This window comes from Oncorhynchus gorbuscha, linkage group LG10 (assembly GCF_021184085.1).
Source record: "Oncorhynchus gorbuscha isolate QuinsamMale2020 ecotype Even-year linkage group LG10, OgorEven_v1.0, whole genome shotgun sequence".
NCBI classification, from domain to species: domain Eukaryota; kingdom Metazoa; phylum Chordata; class Actinopteri; order Salmoniformes; family Salmonidae; genus Oncorhynchus; species Oncorhynchus gorbuscha.
Genome location: NC_060182.1, coordinates 63,614,295 through 63,635,992, shown reverse-complemented (window position 1 = coordinate 63,635,992; position 21,698 = coordinate 63,614,295). Strand labels below are relative to the sequence as shown.

The window sequence follows — 21,698 nt, the reverse complement described above, 5'->3', positions numbered from 1 at the left end:
TCAATAACCATTGTAAAAGGTCTACACCATGTTCAGTTTATTTGGTTAAACAAGATTCCTTTTCTCACATCCAGAAAAATACAGTACACTTCAACAAAATCAGGTAAACACCACAACATGTAAACAAACAGTTATACTTAAGAGATCATTAGGATAATTCAATAAGTGATTTAAGTAATTTAACACCTTCCATTAATATATTTTCCCTATGAATAATAATATGTACAGTTGAATTATTCCATATCTATATTACATTCCTTTTGTGGAGAGGGGTGGATCCTGAGACAAGTCAATCATTGACCCTCAAATTCAAAAAGTTACAGAAGACCCTTTAAGTGTGGTTGATTTTACAGGGCAAAATAACATGATTTACTCAGGTCTTAATCACACAGGAATACAAAATCTCTGCCTTGTCTAAAAACACTACTGTATGTATTCACAGATATCCTATCAGCATTCACTTGTGAGTTACACAATCATCATTTCCATCACTACTAGTATATTATGGGGAGTGGATTTGCCTGCGCTGTGAGGACAGTTGTGTGTGCCTGCTCTGGAGTTCAGGCAGGGTAATGCCCATGTTGTTTAGTGGAGTGTAATGACACTCAAGCCTAGGTCACACTCCTGATGGCCCCCTGTTCTTGCAAATGTTTTGCTCTAATCTTTTGACCTACAAGGGTCCCATACCTCCATGGTTCCCTCTACACCAGTTTGAGGCACTGTGTGTTGAAGCTGTCTCCCTCTCGACAGGCCACTGACTCCAGCAGGGCCTGTTTCTTCTGGGTGGAGCGGGACGACTCCAGCTCGTACATGGTGGTCAGGTTGAAAAGGACGCTCTCGTGGAGGTACAGGGCCGGGTCCTGTTGCACCAGGCCCTCCAGCTGTCTCAGCGACTCCTTCAGACGGCCCAGGTACAACAGGCACACTGCGGCATTGTTATTCGCCTGTAGGGGAGAGAGAGGTTGTTGGCCCGCAGGAAGAAGAGAGGTCAGAAAGGTCTCAGAAGTGAAAGGAAAGCAGTGGTATTACTCTACTACTGTAGTATCCCTTGATCATGTGTAATATTGTAGAATACAGTATACTGCACACTGTAGTATCCCTCGATCATGTGTAGTACTTACTATATAATTTTGTAGAATACTATACACGGTGGTAACCCTCGACCGTGAAGTGCTTACTATAGAATTTTGTAGTATACTGTAGAATACTATACTTCACACTAGTATAGTTTGATAATGTAGTGCATACTTCAGAATGTTGTAGTATACTGGATAATACTATGTAATACTACAGTATAATCTGCAAAAAAAAAATGTAGTAAATAGATGGGTTGGTTGACGACGTCATGTTTCCGATGCACACTCTTCAAATGGATCAGAAGTCCCTGAGTATTTGTGATTCTGGATTGCCAGACAGCTACCAACAATGACAAGAAACTGCCATGTAGGGAATCTTAAGTGACTCGTTTCATCTTGTTCTTGATACCATGTTGACTGATTTCCAGTCAATGCTAATATGGAAAATTCACTAGCCAACCAACAACTGTAACAATGTATTTGAGAGACAAGTGCTCATTGTGCAAATGTATTTGTTTTCAATAAACATTGGAGATGAAATATAGTTTCCATGTTGTCAACAATCTAAGCCAACCTAGTCTTTTTTGGCCCATAGTTGCACACGCGTCATTTTTGTTGCTAAACAACCAACCCGTCTATACTACATTGTCAGCAAAAAACCCGTATCCATAGTAATACTATATAAAAAATAAAAATAAATGTTTTAACGTATGCTTCACCCATTCCCCAATTTGTGCCACCCATGAGTGAGAATCCTAATCCAAGTATAGATTGTATATTGTGTTCGCTACAGGTTTTAGAAAAGAGCAGAAGCTCTGAACTATCAGTTCACTCGTGTCCTACCTACAGTACCAGTCAAAAGTTTGGACTCATTCCAGAGTTTTTCTTTATTTTATTTTTTTACAATTTTCTACATTGTATAATAATAGTGAAGACAAACTATGAAATAACACATATGGAATCATGTAGTAACCAAAAAAGTGTTAAACAAATCAAAATATTTTATGAGATTCTTCAAAGTAGCCACCCTTTGCATTCTCTCAACCTGCTTCACGAGGTAGTCACCTGGAATGCATTTAAATTAAGAGGTGTGCCTTGTTAATTTGTGGAATTTCTTTCCTTAATGCATTTGAGACAATTGGTTGTGTTGTGTCAAGGTAGGGATGGTATACAGAAGATAGCCCTATTTGGTAAAAGACCAAGTCCATATTATGTCAAGAACCACTCAAATAAGCAAAAAAAAAAATGACAGTCCATCTTTACTTTAAGACATGAAGGTCAGTCAATCCTGAAAATGTCAAGAACTGCAGATGCAAAAACCAAGTGCCATGATGAAACTGGCTCTCATGAGGACCGCCACAGGAAAGGAATACCCAGAGTGACTTCTGCTGCAGAGAAGTTCATTAGAGTTACCAGCCTCAGAAATTACAGCCCAAATAAATGCTTCAGAGTTCAAGTAAGACCCATTTCAACAATCAGCTGTTCAAAGGAGACTGCGTGAATCAGGCCTTCATGGTCGAATTGCTGCAAAGAAACCACGACTAAAAAGGACACCAATAAGAAGAGACTTGCTTGGGCCAAGAAACACAAGCAATGGACATTAGACCGGTGGAAATCTGTCCTTTGGTCTGAGTCCAAATTTGAGACCGCCGTGTCTGCGAGACGTAGAGTAGGTGGACGGATGATCTCCGCATGTGGTTCCCACCGTGAAGCATGGAGGAGGTGGTGTGATGGTGCTTTGCTGGTGACACTGTCAGTGATTTATTTAGAATTCAAGGCACACTTAACCAGCATGGCTACCACAGCCTTCTGCAGCGATACGCCATCCCATCACGTTTTTGTTACTACATGATTCCATATGTGTTATTTCATAATTTTGTCATCACTATTCTACAATGTAGAAAATAAAGAAAAACCCTTGCATGAGTTGTGTCTAAACTTTTGACCGGTACTATACATGTTATGCAACATTTGCTCAGTAGGTTTCCTCAAGGAGAAAGCCCCCACTTTTATGACAAAGATAAAACAAATAGTAAATACAGTATATGCTATAGATTTTACTACAGTAAACTTTACTACAGACATGTACATAAACACTGCAATGAATATACTAATACTGTACTTCCGCAAAAACACTACAGTGAATAAATATAGTAATACCCATATGAAAATATACTGTAGTATGTCAACAGGGGAGAAAACGCAGAAAGGAGTTTTTTGCCTGCAGGGAGAGGAAAGAGGGCAATCTACGACAACTATACGTGATTAAGACAACACATTTTATAAGATACATCGGAAGTTTTACTAGAAGACTGTAAATAAATAAATGCACGTATGTAAAGAGAGGAGAGGGGACAAAGGCTTGAGAAGAGTAGGACAATAATAATTATTCATCTACAGAGAAGGAGAGGAGAGTCATTTGCCTGAGGAAGAAAGGAGAAGAGCTCTGCACAGAGGAGAGGGAAGAAAGGCGTTATTTGTCTAGGGAGACGATAATGTTGCCTTAGGGAGAGAGAGGTAGACTGTTTTCTTGCTTGAGGGGAAATATCATGAAGTCGAGGGGTGAGATCTGCCTCAAACTACAGTGCACTCATTTATTTACAGTCTTCTAGGAAAGTAAAACTTCCGATTGTATCCTATAAAATGTGTTAGGTCTTAATCACGTATAGTTGTCGTAGATTGCGTGATCACCTACCACAGGGTTTTTGGGGTCGATCTTTAGGACCTCTGCGAACGAGGAGTGTGCCTCTGAGTAGTTGTTCTGACTGAGGTAGATGAAGGCCCTGAACCACACAACACACACAGGTCAGCTGGGTTACTACAGAGACCTATCACATGACAATGTCACTTCAGTGATTCTGTGTGAAGATGTGTCAGTCGGCCAACTGACAGCAATTAACAGCTAATGTGAATCAACACAGTGTGAATGGCACCATTTTGTCTCCTAGCAAAGCATCAAAAAGTGACCCCTGTGCCTGCTCACACCCTACAACTGTAAGGGAAGTCTGACAGAAGTACAGATAAATGAATCAGGAAATAGTTTAATTTATGACACACACTGATTCGTACCTGTTCATCAAAACGCATGTGTCTGTAGTTCCACTTCCCTTCTCCAGAGAGGCTTTCTCCACATCTAGGAAATACTTCTCGGCTGTTTTAATGTCTCCAATCTGGTCAAAAATAACAATTCAAACCAAAAACGCATTATGTTGTGGAAAAAGTAGTTGAAATTGAAAGAGAAAAAGGTGTGTGTGTTCACCTGCAGGAATATGCGTCCTATCCCACTCAGCAGCTGTACTTTCTGCTGAGGCTCGTACTGGACGATGGAGTGATATGTCTCTACAGCCAGAACATAGTCCTAGATAAAGAGAGAGGGAGACAGAAAGAGAGAGGGAGACAGACAGAGTTAGAATTAATCAAGTGTATTGACCATTAGTAGGGAGAGGTGTCCCTGGTCACACCTTGCCCCAGCCATGGCTGTTCTCTACCACACATCACATCGCTCACATGCTGACTGAACTGCTGAGCATGGCTGCTATGTATCTGGGAATGGGAGAGAGGTCAGTGAGTTGGTGCAGTGTGTGTGTGTGTTTACATTCATGCTACCACCAGCAGATGGCGCTGTGTCTCTTTCTATGGTCCTATGTACAGAACGACTCCCCACTTTCTCTCTGTCCCGCTTGCTCCATCTCCCACTAACAAAGAATCCAATCAGGGTGATCCTATGGGATATTACTGGGAAGCCTGTGGTCTGCCATCATACATCTACAGACCAACACAAACAACATTTTACACTCAACTGTCACTAGGAAAGAACAAGCAACATTGTTAGAAAGCATTCTCTAGTAAAGTATAGAGCCCTCAAACTCAACTTTGAACCTCAACGCCAACTCTACTGCATTTTTTCATTGTTCCCCTCTAATCAGGGACTGATTTAGACCTGGGACACCAGATGGGTGCAATTAATTATCAGGTGGAACAGACAAACAGGAGGCTCCGGACGTTGTAGAGTAAGAGTTCAATAACCCTGGTATAGAGGGCCATTAAACATGATGAATGCAGTCTTCATCGAAGGAACTTGTCAAATGTATTGTGGGTGTCAGGTGAACACTGTCACTCTGCATCTGCCAATTACATTGCGACTCCAAGCCATGATAGTCAGATCATCTAGAACGGTGGTTCTGTTACATGATAGCTTTGTGTTCACTGTTCCCTCATTTGGTCTAGACTCTGGGTGGACAGACAGTGTCTTGGTGCAGGATATGCTCAGGCTAGCGTCCGCCTGGCTGTTCCACTGTTAGCATGGGTCTCTAGACAGAGTTCTGCACTGAGGGGAAGGCAGAATGAAGAGGACCGAACCAGACAAACGGCATATCTCCTTATATAATGAAACACACACACCCGACAAGACCTCCAACACGTTTACTCACTATGCACCAAAACAATGCTGTTAAACCCAATCAGCCTTTATTAGCCATTGTGTGTGTGTGTGCGTGGCTTGCTAGTTGTTATCCATTCCTCCACTAGCTTCCTGACAGCCATTGACGGGCATGTGTGTGAATATGTGACTGGGCAAGTACGTCAATGAATATGTGTGTTACAGTTGGTGTGTGTGTGTGCGCATACACCCACAAGGCACTCTGGTAGCTCTGTGCTGCCGTTATAATCCCACCCCCACCCACACACACGGAACACATACCTTCATCATGAGCAGACAGTTCGCCATGGCGTACATGACCCGACTCAGACGAGACTTCCACAGCTGAAGAGATGCTGCAACAAAGGAGGACACATTGGTTTAATTTCAGACCTGTTGATTTATTGACCGGGACAATTTTAGCATTGTGGGACCAATTGAATCGACATTTCACTGTACAAAAACAGAGTTGAATATAACACACAACAGAAGCACGAGAGAGCAAATTCAGCACCTCCTTCCCTTTCTCTCCCATCTCTCTATCCAACTACCCCCTCCCCTCATCACACTAGTATTCCCATCACCATCATCGTTTGTCTGAGAAGGGAGGGAAGACGCTGCAACTCCCTCTCCCACACACTGACTCTTTCTATCCTCAGGCTGATTGTATAGGCTGTCAGTAGGCTTGTTTGCGCTCAGCTGCAGCAAGATGTGTTCTCATATGAGTGAATGTGTATGGACTGGATTGTGTGTACAGTCATATTGTGTGTGTGTAGTGAACCTGTGTGTGTGTGTGTGTTCTGCTGACTGAGGCCATCACTCAGTGGGGTCTATTGAGATGTGCTAGTCTTTGTTATTGAGTGCGTAGGAAGAGAAGCAGAGAGAGAGACTGACAAAGGAGTGAGGTGCAACTACCAGATCCCTCTGCATCTGAACAGTACGATGAACCAATTATTGAAAAGTTGGCCATGTCTTATGTATTGATTGCTTTCTCACGACTCAAAACCAACTGTCTCAATGGTCTATGCCCATTTAATAAGTTCCTTTAATATGAGACAAACAGCAAAATAGTGGCTTCACTGGGAAGAGGATGGCGGAGGTTGAATAACACCGGGTATAGAGTGTGGGGTTTACGCCACTCTCTCAGATAGTGTGGGACAGGTGGGGACTAGACACTGTTCTGTACCGCACCTTGTCTGTTCTCCTGGGTGAGGTTGATCATGCTGCCGTCCTCAGCCAAGCCCTGCTCAAGGTTATCCAGGATCTATCAGGCGAAACAGCGTTTCATAAAAGGGGACACGATGTAAACAAGGTAGTCATTCTTTTTCAACCCATTACTGACTTTATTGGAAGAAAACAAAAGCGAGGGAGGACACGAGAGAAAGTTGTGTGTGAACTCACGGTCTGACAGACGGTCCTCATGCTGTGTAGTCTGTCCAGAGACTCCTGTGGTTTCCCCAGGTACTGAGGCAGCTCTGCATGCAGCACCCGCATCGAGAACGGAACCATGGAGCCTGAAAGAACGAGAGAGAGAATCTTCACACACATGTCATTCACAAACTCCCACAGACGTACAGATGGTGTTGAGAAACGTGTGTTGCAAAGCAGGAAGCCTCCTCTCTCTCTTTATCCAACACTCTCTTCCTCCAGCTCTCTTCCTCTCGCCCCGCTCTCCTGAGGAACGAAGGCCCTACCTAGAGGTGAGCAGTGAGTCATGTGCCTGAGCTTTGAGCCTTTGATCTCTGGCTCTTTGATAGCTACAGAGGAAGCACCGTCTCGGGTTGTCTGTCGCTGTCTGTGTAGAGATTCTCTGGTAATCAGCAGCACCCATGAAAACACCCACGACTCCTATCTACAGCTTTACAGTGACGTCACAGAGAGAACAGCCATGTTCGGGAGTACTAAGGGTCAGGGGTTAAACTCGTTTCACCCTGTTGACCTAAAGAAACATCGGACTTGTCGGCGTCATGTAGAAAGAGTGAACTAAATGAAAGTACATCCCATCATTTAGTGAAACTATGACTTGTTGATGCAGATAGAAAATAAAACTATTCACGTTTCCTTTAAAAAAAACTTTTCCCTCTCACTTTGTAAACAAATGAATAACCGATTCTGTTTTTTAAACAGTATATCCTGCTGGTTGTTTGAGAGGATATGCTTGGCGCTCGCTAATGTTCCTTCTAAGAGTTAGATCATGGATAATAGATATTGGATGGGGGCAGCAGACCTTCAGATGTCAATCTTTGATGCCAGGCAGGAAACTGTTGCCAGTATCTGTAGCCACCTAGGGCAGCACAAAGCATTTAATATTGAGGAATGGAAATTCAATCTGCTCTCCCCTTGGACTGCTGTGTGGTGTCGCTTCAAGCGTTCACCTCGGTTCTCTCGCTGTCTGTGTGTCCGCGGCCATGACTCTACAGCGATTGCCTCTACTATAGTAAACCCTAGGGCTGTAAAGACTAAAGCAATGGCACTACATCAGAGAGCTGCTCATGCAGAGTTCAAAGGGAAAAACTACAGTGGCTGTGAAATAAAGTGTTGTCTTTGGTTGTTAGCAGGGCTGGGGATTTCTATGGTTTGATCAGGGGGGGGGGGTCAGAGCGTTTGGTTAGTATTTTAAGTATAGATGGTGTGTACCTCTCCTCCCAGGGTATACGGTAGGATAGTATTCATAGTAGAGGTCAGGTTGGTCCAGGTTTCCAAACGGCTCCAGTTCCATCTCAGCGTTCTGGAACAGGCTCAGCTTGGTGAGCAGGGCCAGGCGAACAAACCACAGCTGCAACAACACACACTCCTGTCATCCTAGCCTGTCCCCACCCCCACCCACCCACTCCGTGGGTGTGTGTGTGTCAGCCCACTCTTGTCATCCTGAGTCTAATTCATGCAGGCAGCTCCTGGCTTTCACCCCCATCCTCTCCTCTACCACACACACACACACGTTAGTTTTACCTCTATTCCCCAGACACACTGTACCGACCCTCAGCTACATACGTGATCAGATACATGACTCACACACATAAACCACTCTCATACATACAGGCATGTGCACCAGTATTGCCAAAGACAAACAAACATTTACAGACAGACACACAGGTACCTGTAGTGAGTCAGTGTTGTGGCTGGAGGGCTGGCCAGCCTTACCGTAGCCCTGACCATGAGCTGTCAGTAGTCTGCCTGTCAGGTCCACCGCAGCACGCCAGTTCTTCGTGCTCTACAGGGACAGAAGAGCCGTTACAACAAAACCAACAGACAAGGTGAGAGGATAGGCACACACACACACACAGGACACGGTGACCGCTAAATTGAACCAACCAGAGATGCCAACCATAGCATTGTCAAGTGAGTTTATGACTGGTGGTATTAGTGGTAAGGAGCCAGGGCAGCCAAAGACAGGGGACAGAGGGGCATAAGAGGGTGTGTGGAGTCGAGCCTCCCAATCAGTAAGGATGACAAGGTCAGCCCAGAGATTGGGTTTTCACTGCACGGCCATTCATCACAGCCAGCCAGCTAATTAGGCAGCAGAGGATTACACATGAAACAGAAGGGGAGGGGGGGTGAAAGGAGAATAGGAGAACAGAGAGGAGAGGAATGCAAGCTAGATCTGTTGAGTGAATAGAGGAGGGAGAGCCCAGTCACAACAGACAGCTTTCTTGCTATACTGGAGCACAGGTGGGGTTCCATCATGGGAGATTTCACTGGGTTATCATTAGTTAAACACACCCACGAAGTCCTAATTATGACTAAACCCCACCCATTTCTACAACTTCTCGACTTAAAATTGTATTTTAAACCTAACTGCAGGAACACTGAACCTTATGCCTACATTTTTGTAGCCAATTTGGACTTTTTGGCTGTGTTAATTTGTGATGACAATTTCACTGGGACAATGAAAGACATCCTTTCTCCCCCCTCTCACTCTTCCACACACACACTCCCTCCCTCTCCCCCATGCCAGTGTCCCTGGTGCCTCTAAATCTTCATTAGGGGGTGAAATGAAGCTGAAAACGAGACATGGAGATGGCCAAAAGCAGCTGCAGCCACTGAGACAGAACCCACGGCAGTCCCCAGGGAGTTTGGGGAAAGTTACCTGAGTTTACAACCCTATACTGTACACGCATACACTCGCACGACCCTATACTGTACACGCATACACTCGCACGACCCTATACTGTACACGCATACACGCGCACGACCCTATACTGTACACGCATACACGCGCACGACCCTATACTGTACACGCATACACGCGCACGACCCTATACTGTACACGCATACACTCTATACTGTACACGCATACACTCGCACGACCCTATACTGTACACGCATACACTCGCACGACCCTATACTGTACACGCATACACTCGCACGACCCTATACTGTACACGCATACACTCGCACGACCCTATACTGTACACGCATACACTCGCACGGCCCTTATGAAATCAACCATATCCCATAATGTAGTGGCACCAAGTCGCAAGTAGGCTTGAAAAAGAGCGGCAATTGTTGGCTCGGTGGGTGGTCTCCGAAAGGGGTGCCGGTTTAGTATAGGCACAACTTTTCCATAGTCCTGGTAAGAGACTGATTACAACCAGCAGAATACAGGGATAGCCTGCAATTCAAACGTTATTTCAGAATACAGGCACACACACAACTTCACAGAAGGAGGGAACTGTTGGTGATGCAACTGGAATGCTCCAGAAGTGCTAACAGAGGAGCCTGTAAACAATGGGGTCCACACCTCTGTTCCCTGCACCTGGGGTAGGCAGAGTTGAGGGCAGGTAAGCTACTTGTTTCCGGAATTAGATGGCTGTGTGTTAGTGTTCAGGAGAGGGACAGTAAGGGTTTTCAACAAGGGGTCGTTCCATCTCAAAAAGTACAAGAAAGAGGATCGACACCCACCATCTAGATTGTTCCTAAATGTATTCTGTTGTTAGAAACAAAAGATTAGCATTCCTACAACTGATACTCGTTGTTGGGGTGGGTTTGGTGTGTGTGGGATCTATGGGTGGCTTTTTACAATCTCATTGCTAGAACAAAAAGTTAGGTACAAATCATATGTGAGGTACTATATTCATTGGATATGATATGAATCCGATAAATTAAAATGGCTAATTTGGGTGAAATCAATTAGCTTAACTTCTAATGAACAAAATAAAATGATTTCCCAACAAAAATAATGTTGCAGGAATGCTAATCTTCTGTTTCTAACGACAGAAATGATTTCAGAGCCAGAGATGGTGGGTGTCATGGCTTGCTGAAATGGCATGGAATGACCCATCAAGACCGATGTTAGTTAGTGCCATCATGCATACCCAAACACCCAACAGCATCAATAATCCCAGGTGTGAGAAAGGTCTATTAGAAGAGGTGAGAGAGAGAACAGTAGATGAACATGACTAATACACTGAACAAAAATATAAAAACGCAACACGCAAAAATGTCAAAGATTTTTACCGAGTTACAGTTCATAGAAGGAAATCAGTCCATTGAAATAAATGCATTAGGCCCTAATCTATGGATTTCACATGACTGGGAATGCAGATATGCTCCCTAACAGGGATGTAAACAATTTTATTTTGTGCGTATGGAACATTTCTGGGATCTTTTATTTCAGCACATGACACATGGGACCAACACTTTACATGCTGTGTTAATATATGTTTTCAGTATAAATTTACCTCCGCTCATATTACACTGCAATAAGAGCCAATCGGATCCTCCTAAATCAAGTGAGGATGCATTAAGACAGAGAAGTTGCTGATTATATTGAGTGATATTTAATGAGGAAATGCGGATGAACGCAGAATGTGTACTGAGCAGGGCCACAGTGCAGGCCTAAATGAAAACTCCTGTCTCTCACACTGGGGAAGGAAGTGGATTAGCCACAGTTTGCATGCATAGTGTTCACGCACAGCCACCGGGGAGGCAGGGGTATGAGCTTCCTTTCAGCTCATCCCTTTTTATTCACCTGATTAAAATAAAAAAAAGGTTCAACAGAAGCCCTTGTGAGTACTACAGACGCGTGGCGTGCACACACGCACGCACACAGCTGGGGGAGAGAGAACCAATAGGATTACAAGCCAGCTAGTGTCTGCTTGACTAGCCACAGTTCTGACGGGGCAACAGCGAGAGACTCCAGAGCCAGTAAAACCAATCAGGCCTTGGGCCCCCGCCAGGGAGCTCCATCCCCACCCCATAATAGGAGAAGAACAGAGAGACTTCACTACAGCCTACTACTTCAATAGAATACCACTGGATTCCCTACTCGTACAAAACACACAGAAACAAACAGCTGTGTTTGCAATTAGCAGCGTCACGGGTTTAAAAGGGGCGAGGATTCTTAAATTGTGTTGAAGATCACAAGTTTGAGAGATTTTCCTTTTGTGAAGTAGAAACTCCCTGAAGCGAAGCTCACTGCACACCCACTGCCAGGGTTCTCGTGAGACGCCAGCCTCCAGCCAAACACAGTAGAAAGGCTACTCGCCCTGCTCTGCCTAACAAACTAAAGCTCCTGTGCCACTTCAATTTAGCCCCAGAATTTTGAATGAATAGAGGGGAGAGACAAAAGAAAGGTAGTATGCAAAACACACTAGCTAACTTGTCTTTGATGGTTTGGTGAAGGGCTGTAAGGCTCTGTATCAGTGGCCCTGAGTGCCAGTCCAGGGCTTTGCCTCCAGGCCAGGAGGATGGACTGACTGGCTGACTGTTCTAAAGACCACCGTAGTTTCTGTTTGAAGGGATCCAGACATCTATAGCCCTGGGACAATGGTATAGATCACATGACTGATATGAAGGCATTTTGAAGTAACTCGTTCAGTAGGGATTGCTGTAGCAACTCTGTATGACCCTGTAATGGCGGTCTCTGGGACAGTTCTGAACAGTTTTCCTTTGGGTGACCGTGTTTGATGACGTTGTCCACAGATGGATTTAAAGGCCTCATTCTCCCTTTACAAAACTAAGTACCAAGCTGTAGCTACATTGCCTCGCTCTGTGCTTATGCCCAGGACCAGTGCTGAAGAGCACTGACTGCCATAGCATAGGACAAACAGCTGACACAGCTAGTCCAGATCTCAACGTTGTAAATGGTTGAGGTAATGACAACTCTGCTGCACACCTCCAGGTAGCTACTGTATAATGCAGGTCATTGTGGTTACAGATGAGAGGGAGCGTCAAGGCCAAGGCTGATCCAGCCAAGGTGGGAGGAAGGTGGGGATGATGCTAATCATACCTCCCCTCCCCTTCCTCCACTGGACATATGGCCCCGGCACAGACGGGCCTGGCCCCAGGCCCAGACACCAGCACACTAGGGAGAGAGGGAGGTCATCAGCCCCAGAGGAAGAGAGGGATGGAGAGAAGGAAGGAGAGAGGTGGTTAATCAGAGTGACAGATTAACCAGCCCAGGGCCCTGCTGAGAGAGCGGGGACGCTGACCAGCCACAGGGAGAGCGAGGAGACAGGTCACCGGAGGGAGAGAGATGAGAGAAATATAAGCCCTAGGCCAATATGACTATGGGGAGAGGGGGGGGGGGGACAGGTCACCAGAGGGGGGGAAGGAGAGGGGCCATGGGTAATGCTAAGCAAGAGGAGGCATTGGCCAGCTGACATTGGCCACAAGAGACAAGAGACGGGTCACAACACAAGCCTCAGAGGAAATGAGGAAGGGACGAGAGGGAGGGAAGAAAGAGAGAGAAAAAAATAAAGTCCCTGAGCCCTGCTGAGCAAGAGGGGAAATGCTGACGGGCCGACTCAGGGGAGAGGACAGACGGGTCACTAGCTCTCAAAGGAAGGGTAGAGAGAGGGATGGGAGGGAGAGAGAGACATCCTGAGGGATAGAGGACAGTTAACCAAGCAAAGAGAAAGAGGATCTGGCTCTCCCTCTACAACACCAACATTCAACAGGGTTTGGGTCAGTCCTATTTCAAGTCAAAGTGTGGAGCTATGATATTTGGACTCAGTTACTGTATGTTCAGGTGGTGTTAATAATATTATCTGAGCTCGCCTATGAATAATGTTCTCTCAGTGGTGTATATCACCACTGTCTGTCTGTATCAGCGGGGGATGGGGAGAGAGCGAGAGAACGAGAACGCAGCATCTGTTCTCAAAGCCTCGCTCTTCTCCACAGAGGCCGTTTCCTCCTTTTCATCCCTCGCTTCCCCTCATCTCTCTTTTTTCCCAGCCTAATAGCTCTCTTCCTCCCTTCCCATCTCTTCTCTCTCGTCCTTCCTCTCCCTCTCCTCTGTTCTTCCCATCCATAATCTCTGTGCTCCTCCCTCCATCTATCTGTGATAGCCAGCGTTTGTGTGTTCTCTCAGAGGGAGTGTGGTGGCAGTGGGTGCAGTCATACTCTGGCACTGCAGCATGAGTCACTGCCAGCTCCCAGCAGCCCCCAGAATCAGGAGGGAGTACACACACACACACACACACACAAGCCAGAGGGAAGACTCACACACATCTCTATACAGCCATAGGGCACATCTAATTAGTCACTACAACCCCAAGGTAAACATAGCTCTGTGTGAGCGCACACACACACACACACACACCAGGGTTTCTAATAGCCAATAAATAGAATTGGTGCAGGCCAATTGTCTGGGAGAAGAAAGGAAAAAAATCCCATTGCAAGATGCTTTTTAGCCTTTTCATTGATGGAAATACCAGTCGAATAGCAGTCGATGTAAATACATTTGACCGGTCATACTTGTCGTCTATAGATTCATTTGCATAATTTTGTGGAGTGACATTGGCGAGTGTGTATTTTTGTTCGTTGTTATGATTCTTATTTATCACACGTTCAGAGCATATAGATACAGAGCGGGAAATCTGTCAAGACAGCACAAGAGCTGCTGCTGGATTGAACATGTGCTTTAAAGCCAAATCGTTGCACAATTCTAAATGCAACTGCATTGCGTGGCCATGATTAAAAAGAGCTGCTATTTTTATTTCTCAACTGGAATTTGAAGCTCACTTCCCATTCACCATTCAAGTGCATAGGCAACGGTAGGCAAGCTCGTTGTTGCATCTTTAGATCTCCAATTGTTCAACATTTCTAACGGATATTCTCATATCTGTCATTTTCCCGCTTATTGCATTATGGAACGAACATGAAAATTGGCCCATAACAACATAGCCCTCGGACAATATATATTTTATTAAGCACGACTCAGACAAATTCAAGGACTTTTTCAAGCACTTAATTGTTATTTTCAAGAATCTCAATGTTATACAATTGTAAAATGTGTATAATTATACATAGGGCATAATATAGAACCCTTCCCTCCCAAGAAACATGAAAAAGTAGGCCATTAACACTAACACACACCATGCCAACATACACCAAGTGAATGAAGAAACAGACCATCCAACTGTCTCAAATTCGGTGCAATCAATCATAACTATTGATCAGTGTCAGGTTGATAGGCTGGGCCGGTTGGAGCTGTGAGGGCCACAGTGGAGGAGCAAAACCCATTGACATTTCAACAGACCTGCCTCACTCACAATCTCTCTCTGTGTGTGTGTGTGTGTGTGTGTGTGTGTGTGTGTGTGTGTGTGTGTGTGTGTGTGTGTGTGTGTGTGTGTGTGTGTGTGTGTGTGGCTCCTGGAGGACCGCAGCCCAGTGCCAGGTGGGTGTGTGAGCAGAAGGCTTTGAAATATGCAAACAGCTCCCATGCATTAGACATCAGCACAGCAGGAGAGAGAACTCGAAGCCTGCAGGATCGATCTCCCTCCCTCCCTCCCTCCCTCCCTCCCTCCCTCCCTCCCTCCCTCCCTCCCTCCCTCCGCTACAGTGCATACGCTTTAAATACCAAGTGCAGGTCAGGGGCATTTGCTAAAACAGGGGAAGGGGAGGAAAGAGGAGAATGAGGTCATGGAGGAGGAGAGGTCACTATGCAGACTAATTGACATGCTTTATGGAGGGATAGGGGAGTCAGGTGAACCAGAGAAATTGTAGGCAATATTATGGGGCTGTGCTATTAACAACCATTCAATGAGGGAGGTGAGGCATACTCTAGGTAGTCATCATAGAATGTCACAAGCGTATCTGCTACATACAAAAAGCAATTTACGCCGTCTTCACTCACTGAATAAGTAGAAGTGCAAGCGCTTTCTGGGCATCCTAGTTCTTTCAAATGGAGGGGAATGCAAAGGCGAATTATTATATATATTTTTAAGTGTGGGTAAACCAAGCTGCCATGAAAGTAGTTTGCAACAAGGCTGTTACATATAGATGTATAAAATACCTGTTCACACAAACACATTAACATGCACACACAGTGACTCACAATGAGTTGTTTGAGGCCCAGGAAGGACTGTTCTACAGAGTTCGCTGTAAGGACCTGTCTCTTCATAGCCGCCTGCTCCCCCATTAAACGCACCATCAGATCCTTCACAGCATCACCCTGAAACGCACACACAGAACTGGTCAGTGGTCACAATCAGTTAGGGCCAGGAGAAAATGACTAGATCTCAACATGTATGGAACCCCAGCTCTATGGGCAAATGGCAAGCTAACCCACCTGCAGGTTGTCAAACTTGAGTCCGGGCATGGCCAGTCTCTCCCTCTCCACAAACACCTGGCTGTAGTGCTGCGTTGCCATGGAGATCAGCACCTTCCTGGTCTCCTCAGAAGGCAGCCAGGCATCGTACCTCTTATCAGCCTCACTCATGTTCAGTGCCGTGGCAAACGGGTCATCTCCCCCCGAGAACACAGCCTGCAGCTGGGTGAAGGGCTGAGGAGGGGCTGTGGCCGGGGCTGGCTCTACTGGAGCCTGTTGAAGAGGCCTGGGGGTGGCTTCAGTCTGGGTAGGCCCAATGAAGGAGCTAGGGGTGAGGATGCCGGACTCCGTAAGCCCAGAGGTGGACAGAGAGGACCCAGAGGAAGCACAGAGCTGGCGTTCGGGTGGGGCGGCTGACTTTGGGGACTCTGCGTTGGGGTTGCTGATAGAGATGAAGGAGGAAGTAGTGAAGGAGTCAAAGAAGTCAGTAGCCGGGTTGACATGGCCACTGTCAGAGAAAAACTTGCTGAGGCTGGGGCTGGGCTGGCAGACCAGGGGAGCCAGTTGACTTGGGGTAATCTCTGTGCTCCCCCCGGTGCCACTACTGAAGCTGGGAGATTTAATGAGGGTAGGCTGGAAGCCATCCGGCACCAGGGCCTGGGCTTTGGGCTGGCTGCCCTGGCTGAATATGGTGCACACAGGGATGGATTCATCCTTAGATGTGGTCTCTTTGCTGCTAGCTTCCAGGGCTGCTGCCTCAGGCTTGGGGCTGCCTGAGCTGGGGGTGCTGTCCTCTGGGGTTACAGCAGAGACAGAGACAGTGATAACGTCCTGGTCATCAGTGGTTAGCTTCTGTTTCACATTCTCCAATGGTTCCTCAGGACTAGAGGCTACTGGACTTGTCTGCATCATCGCTGCCTCTATCTTGATCTCAGTAGTGTCTTGTCCAATCAGATCATCCATTTTCTCCTCCACCTCCTCCTCCTCTTCCTCCACTAAGGTTTCTTTAACCACTGCTACTGCTGGCTCTTCCTCCCTCTCCTCAAACTGCTCCAGCAGGTTGTCCATGGGAACCACATCATCCTCCTCACTGTTGTTGGGGGAGTCAGAGATCATGACACTCTCCATCATCTGGTCATTGAGCTTGTCCATCAGGCTCTCTGAGGGCGTGCTGTGGCTGTCCTCCTCGGGAGTGATGAAGGACTCGCCCCCCAGGTCGATACTCTCCTCCTGGAAATGGACATCAGAGGAGGGAAGGAGGGATGGCTCAGGAGAGATAGGGGCTTCACTCAGGCTGGGTTTAACCTCCACTGCCCCTGTGATGTCAAGAGTGACTGGCCTCTGGGCAGGAGTCTCGTTCTTGTCCATGATTCGTTGCCCTGAGGAATAGCATAGCACGGGGAAATAAAGTAGATTTGTAAGTATGTGCATTAAAGTATAGGTAATGCATTTGGTATTTCTTAAACTAGGCTATAGCAGAATATTGTTGTGGTTGTTGCGTGATGACGATAGGCTAACTGCTTGGCTAGCTAGCCAGCTATTTAAATAGCTTGTTAAGCTAAGTTAACAGTGCTTCAAATGGCGAAACGGGACATTAGCTCGTTTCATAACAGTATTAATACCAAACACTTGTTTACAGAAATCACATGTAGCGATGCATCAGAATCTCCTGTCAAGCTGTAAACGAATACATGTTAACAAAAAAGGGAGCTTTACGTTACCTTTGCTTAGGAACGATGACAGTTACGCCAATAGTGCGCCTGCGTTAGTTTTCCAGGAAGGGAAATGTACGGTGTCCTAGAGGGTTGAAATTTCATATGCAACTGTCAAATGGGTATTCTTGAAGATTTTACGCATTTTAAAACATAAATATCAGCTTTTTCCAAACATATTTACGGACATTTACTATACGGTACGTAAGTATTCATTTTTACGTTTGCGGAACTATAATAACGTCCAGTGAGGTGATGGATAACCAGAACAGGCAGCTTATTTGTGAAACCTCAAATTAAACGTTACGCTTTCTATCAATAATCATAAGCTTGCATCAGACGTTGGAAATGGAGGACGATGCACCTGTCATATACGGCCTCGAATTTCAGGTACAGTCAGTTCCATGCATTTGCTTGATAACGTTAATGCTATGTCAGACAACCCCCTAGCTAAGAATTTAACCTCAGTGACAGCTGAGCTGTATTCAATGTATGTCAACATTGTTGCTTTGCAATTATATCATTCATTTTTACAATGTGTCAATTGTATCTATCTTGTTGTTTTGCTTCTCCAGGCTCGTGCACTTACTTCCCAGACAGCTGAATCAGATGCCATTCGATTCCTTGTGGGCACCCAGTCCCTCAAATTTGACAATCAGGTGAGTCAACCAACTACACAGCTGTATATGGGCAATTCCATGGTAATGTTTTTTCACCTTAAAATGTTTGCCAAACAAAAAACAAAGTTCAGCAAACCATTCAACTCCATGCACCAGGACTACATGTAAGAATGTATACAGAAATGTTTACAAAAACACATTTCCTGGAAGATCTGTGCAAACGCAAAATTTGCTCATGGATTTTCGGACAAATTTACCTCCGATTGTTGTGACCAGTTTTTCCAAAAACTGTTAAACATCTGCTCCGAATTTATTAAGTTTCAAATATGTCTGCCGAAAACAATTGGGTGTCAACTATGACATAACACCTTGAATAGATTTAAGTTTTTGAACTACAGAAAGTGATGTGTATTCACACCCGGGAACAGAATTGCGGTAACAGAACTGTGTACGACACAGAAATGCATAATTGTGGATATGAACGTCATTCTCTTCATGGTGATTTATCCTAAACAGGTACACAAAGGTTTAAATGTGCAATATCCTCCTTTGCATACTTGGGTATTAATCTACACACTGGCAAACAAGACAAAATTTGGTTGGTCCAAACCTGACCAAATCTGAACCAGTCATAGATGTCTATGTTTCACAAGTTTGGACATCAAAGTACAGCACAGTAGAGCTCAGTAGAGTACAGAAAAACACAGTACAGTAGAGTTCAGTACAGTACAACACATTAGTGTACTCAACTCTAGTGTGCTCAACTGTGTACTGGCCGTTCCAGACTGTACCAAAAATGAAAAACAATGTCTGTGGACATTAAAATTAAAGACAAGGCAGACTGACCAAATTTCTACTACTTTTCAACTTCGGTTGGTACTCAGTGGGTAAGGATACTGGTTAAGGAAAGGAGTCTCTCAGAAATCAAAGCCTTTGCTTTCTCATACCTTTTAAGACCTTTTCTGGTAGATGTTTTCTAAGACCTATTTTTCCATCTGTTTGATCAGAAATCAAAGCCTTTACATAGTCCTAATATTTAGGATAGAAAATGTAAATATCATTGTGTCAGTAAGAGCTAGGAGAGGTATAGTAACTGGAGAGAGCGAGAGGGAATGGTTGCCCAGACTGTTTTCATTTTACATTTACGTAATTTAGCAGGCAATCTTATCCAGTGTCACTTCCAGTAGTGAGTGCATACATTTATCCTTTTTTTGTACTGTTCCCCCCGTGGGAATCGAAGACACAACCCTGACATTGCAAACACTTTGGTTTACTAACTGAGATTTATTTTTATCTCACTAAAGAGAAAGAAAACAGTTATGAGTTGAATATTACAGTATGCCAGTGGAAGGGAGAAATGTAGCAGGTGACCCAACTGTAGTTTGTGACTACTATGCTTTACCATTGCAGCCAATTCAATTGCAGTAATTCTGTTACAGATTTTTCTGAAATTCTGCTACCAATTTGGTAACAGAATTTCAAGGTGCAATAACTTAATAAATCATAAACCAAATGGATATAATTTGTAGGGCTACCTTTTACTTCTTACTCCTGTGAACTTTCATTATCCTCCCTCATGGGGGAGAGAAATTAGGGAAAACACACATACCTTTAAGATATTTTCTATCTATTTTTATGGAAAAACCTAGAGCGGACTTGTTCCGTTCTCTGATCTATTCCTGTGGCTGCCCGTCCCAACATTTTAAGGCCTCTAGTATTCCCAATGGGGTATTCCACTTCCACTCTAATTATATACTGTACCTCAGTGATTCCACCCAGGATTGGCCCACATGTTGTTGCAGGGTTTGGGACAGATATCTCACAATATCTAATTTCTAATATCTAATTTCCTCAACTTATTTTAGCAATTCAGGATTGTAATAAATATTAATTTCTGTTTATGACTGTCCATGCCAAATATTGTAAGCTTATTTTAAAAACAAAATATTCAAATTGGAAATTATGTTTACATGTAATCTGATTTTCTCAATTGTCACTCAATTCTGCATTGAAAAAGGTGCAAGTTTAAGTTACCTGCAACAAATATTGTAATTGGATACTTTTGAAAAACAAAATAATTACTTTTAAATTTTGTCCTCTTCTAATGCCTCTTAAGGGGAAGGTAAATTGAAAATAATCAGATTACGTTACTGAGTTTTGGTAATCCACAAATCTTGTTACTGATTACAATTTTGGACAGGTAACTAGAAATTGTAACATATTACATTTATAAAGTAACCTACCCAACTGGGTTTAGTGGTACAGTACTTTCAGTAAAGTTGGTTACCTCAAGCCTTGTTCAGCAGCTGTGTGGCTTTGAGAGTTGTAGCCCTAGCAAACAAGCCTGGGAACATGCTAGCCGTATAGGCCTGTGTGGACCAGGTATTGCTGTGAGGACAGGCTTAGCCTTGGCTCCTGTCACTGGGTATTGGGCTGACTCCAATTTAGTGTGTGTGTATGTGGTCTTTTCTAGGTCATCATGCAGATAGACAACCGACAGAAACAGTTGGCCATAAACGAGGGCGAGATAATTAGTGATTTTAGAGAGGGAGAGAGGAGAGACTGATGTCTGTGTTGAAATGTTTTTGGCATCCTTTGGTGAGAAATTTCCAATGCTTTTTTTTGATTCTGGGATTGGCTGTTGTTTAGTCTATGGGTGTTAAGATGTAGCTGGAGCCCACTTTGAACATATCCCTGTGGTTGGACAGACAGACGGTACTTATGTTTGACTCACCCACACCATGTTTTTGAGAGGCAAATACTCATAATGATCATACTGCTGTGATGCCTGCACCAAACACTGACAGGTGATGTTGAGGGGAAAAAATGGAGTGTTTTGTACCTGCATTTCAGAATGCACTACAGTTATAACAAAGACAACAATAATTTCAGCCAATCATTATTGAAATGCTATTTCACGTACAATTATTGGATGTTCCAGAAAGAGTTCTTCCTTGAAGATGACTTCAGTCCCATCCTCAACAATTGATCACATAAAGACCCCACCTGTTTGGCTCTGGCTTCAGAGGCACTTATCCTTTACCTTTGGACATGTCAATAAGCCTCCTGGCTTTTTATCCTTTCATTGTCTCTATAATGTGTGGCCCAGATATCTAATTTACCCTCTCACCTCAAGTGCCACTTCAGCCCTGAGAGGGCAGGGCAATATGAATGGCACATTGTTGGGGATTCTCCAGTGTGTGTGGCATGAAAGGGTACTAAAAAGACAAAGGATATTTGCCGTACCACCTCTGCCATCTCTTTACTCCCCTGCCCCACTTACTGTCATCTGCACCACTAAAGAGCTTTAACTAAGAGGCACAAAAGTGGAGGCCACCGGCCAGCTCGTTTTTATCCCTCTGAGAGAGGGATGGAGGG

At 44.6% G+C, this 21,698-nt stretch overlaps 2 protein-coding genes across 3 annotated transcripts in view; one reads left to right on the top strand and one right to left on the bottom strand.

Annotated features, from left to right (window-relative positions):
- Positions 1 to 22: 22 nt before the first annotated feature.
- LOC124046336 (trafficking protein particle complex subunit 12-like) lies at positions 23 to 18,342 on the bottom strand. 2 transcript variants are annotated; one of them, XM_046366608.1, is made up of 13 exons: positions 18,290 to 18,342; positions 17,710 to 17,785; positions 16,010 to 17,367; positions 15,776 to 15,892; positions 8,591 to 8,704; positions 8,131 to 8,269; positions 6,895 to 7,007; positions 6,685 to 6,757; positions 5,776 to 5,849; positions 4,336 to 4,434; positions 4,146 to 4,246; positions 3,772 to 3,859; positions 23 to 944 (listed from the first exon to the last, which is right to left on the bottom strand). In XM_046366608.1, the coding sequence occupies exons 3-13, from the start codon at positions 17,354 to 17,356 to the stop codon at positions 702 to 704; spliced, it is 2,508 nt and encodes an 835-aa protein (XP_046222564.1). In that variant the 5' UTR covers positions 17,357 to 17,367; positions 17,710 to 17,785; positions 18,290 to 18,342; the 3' UTR covers positions 23 to 701. The 2 variants fall into 2 exon arrangements, with proteins under 2 accessions (XP_046222564.1, XP_046222565.1); XM_046366609.1 differs by lacking the exons at positions 17,710 to 17,785; positions 18,290 to 18,342 and adding an exon at positions 17,626 to 17,684.
- Positions 17,792 to 21,698, top strand: part of LOC124046337 (EARP-interacting protein homolog) — a 76,287-nt gene continuing 72,380 nt past the window's right edge. The window contains exons 1-3 of the mRNA XM_046366610.1: positions 17,792 to 17,900; positions 18,030 to 18,090; positions 18,276 to 18,359. Of these exons, the coding sequence (XP_046222566.1) occupies positions 18,049 to 18,090; positions 18,276 to 18,359 (126 nt within the window). The 5' untranslated portion in view covers positions 17,792 to 17,900; positions 18,030 to 18,048. The remainder of the gene's footprint in view (positions 17,901 to 18,029; positions 18,091 to 18,275; positions 18,360 to 21,698) is intronic.

What these genes read in the sequence shown, in the direction of transcription:
- LOC124046336 (XM_046366608.1), bottom strand. Translation starts at nt 17,356, where the DNA reads ATGGACAAGAACGAGACTCCTGCCCAGAGGCCAGTCACTCTTGACATC. An exon ending in TCAAGTTTGACAACCTGCAG is followed by an intron (nt 15,893 to 16,009) that starts GTGGGTTAGCTT and finishes TGTGCGTTTCAG; the next exon opens with GGTGATGCTGTGAAGGATCT. An exon ending in TAGGACGCATATTCCTGCAG is followed by an intron (nt 4,247 to 4,335) that starts GTGAACACACAC and finishes ATTTTTGACCAG; the next exon opens with ATTGGAGACATTAAAACAGC.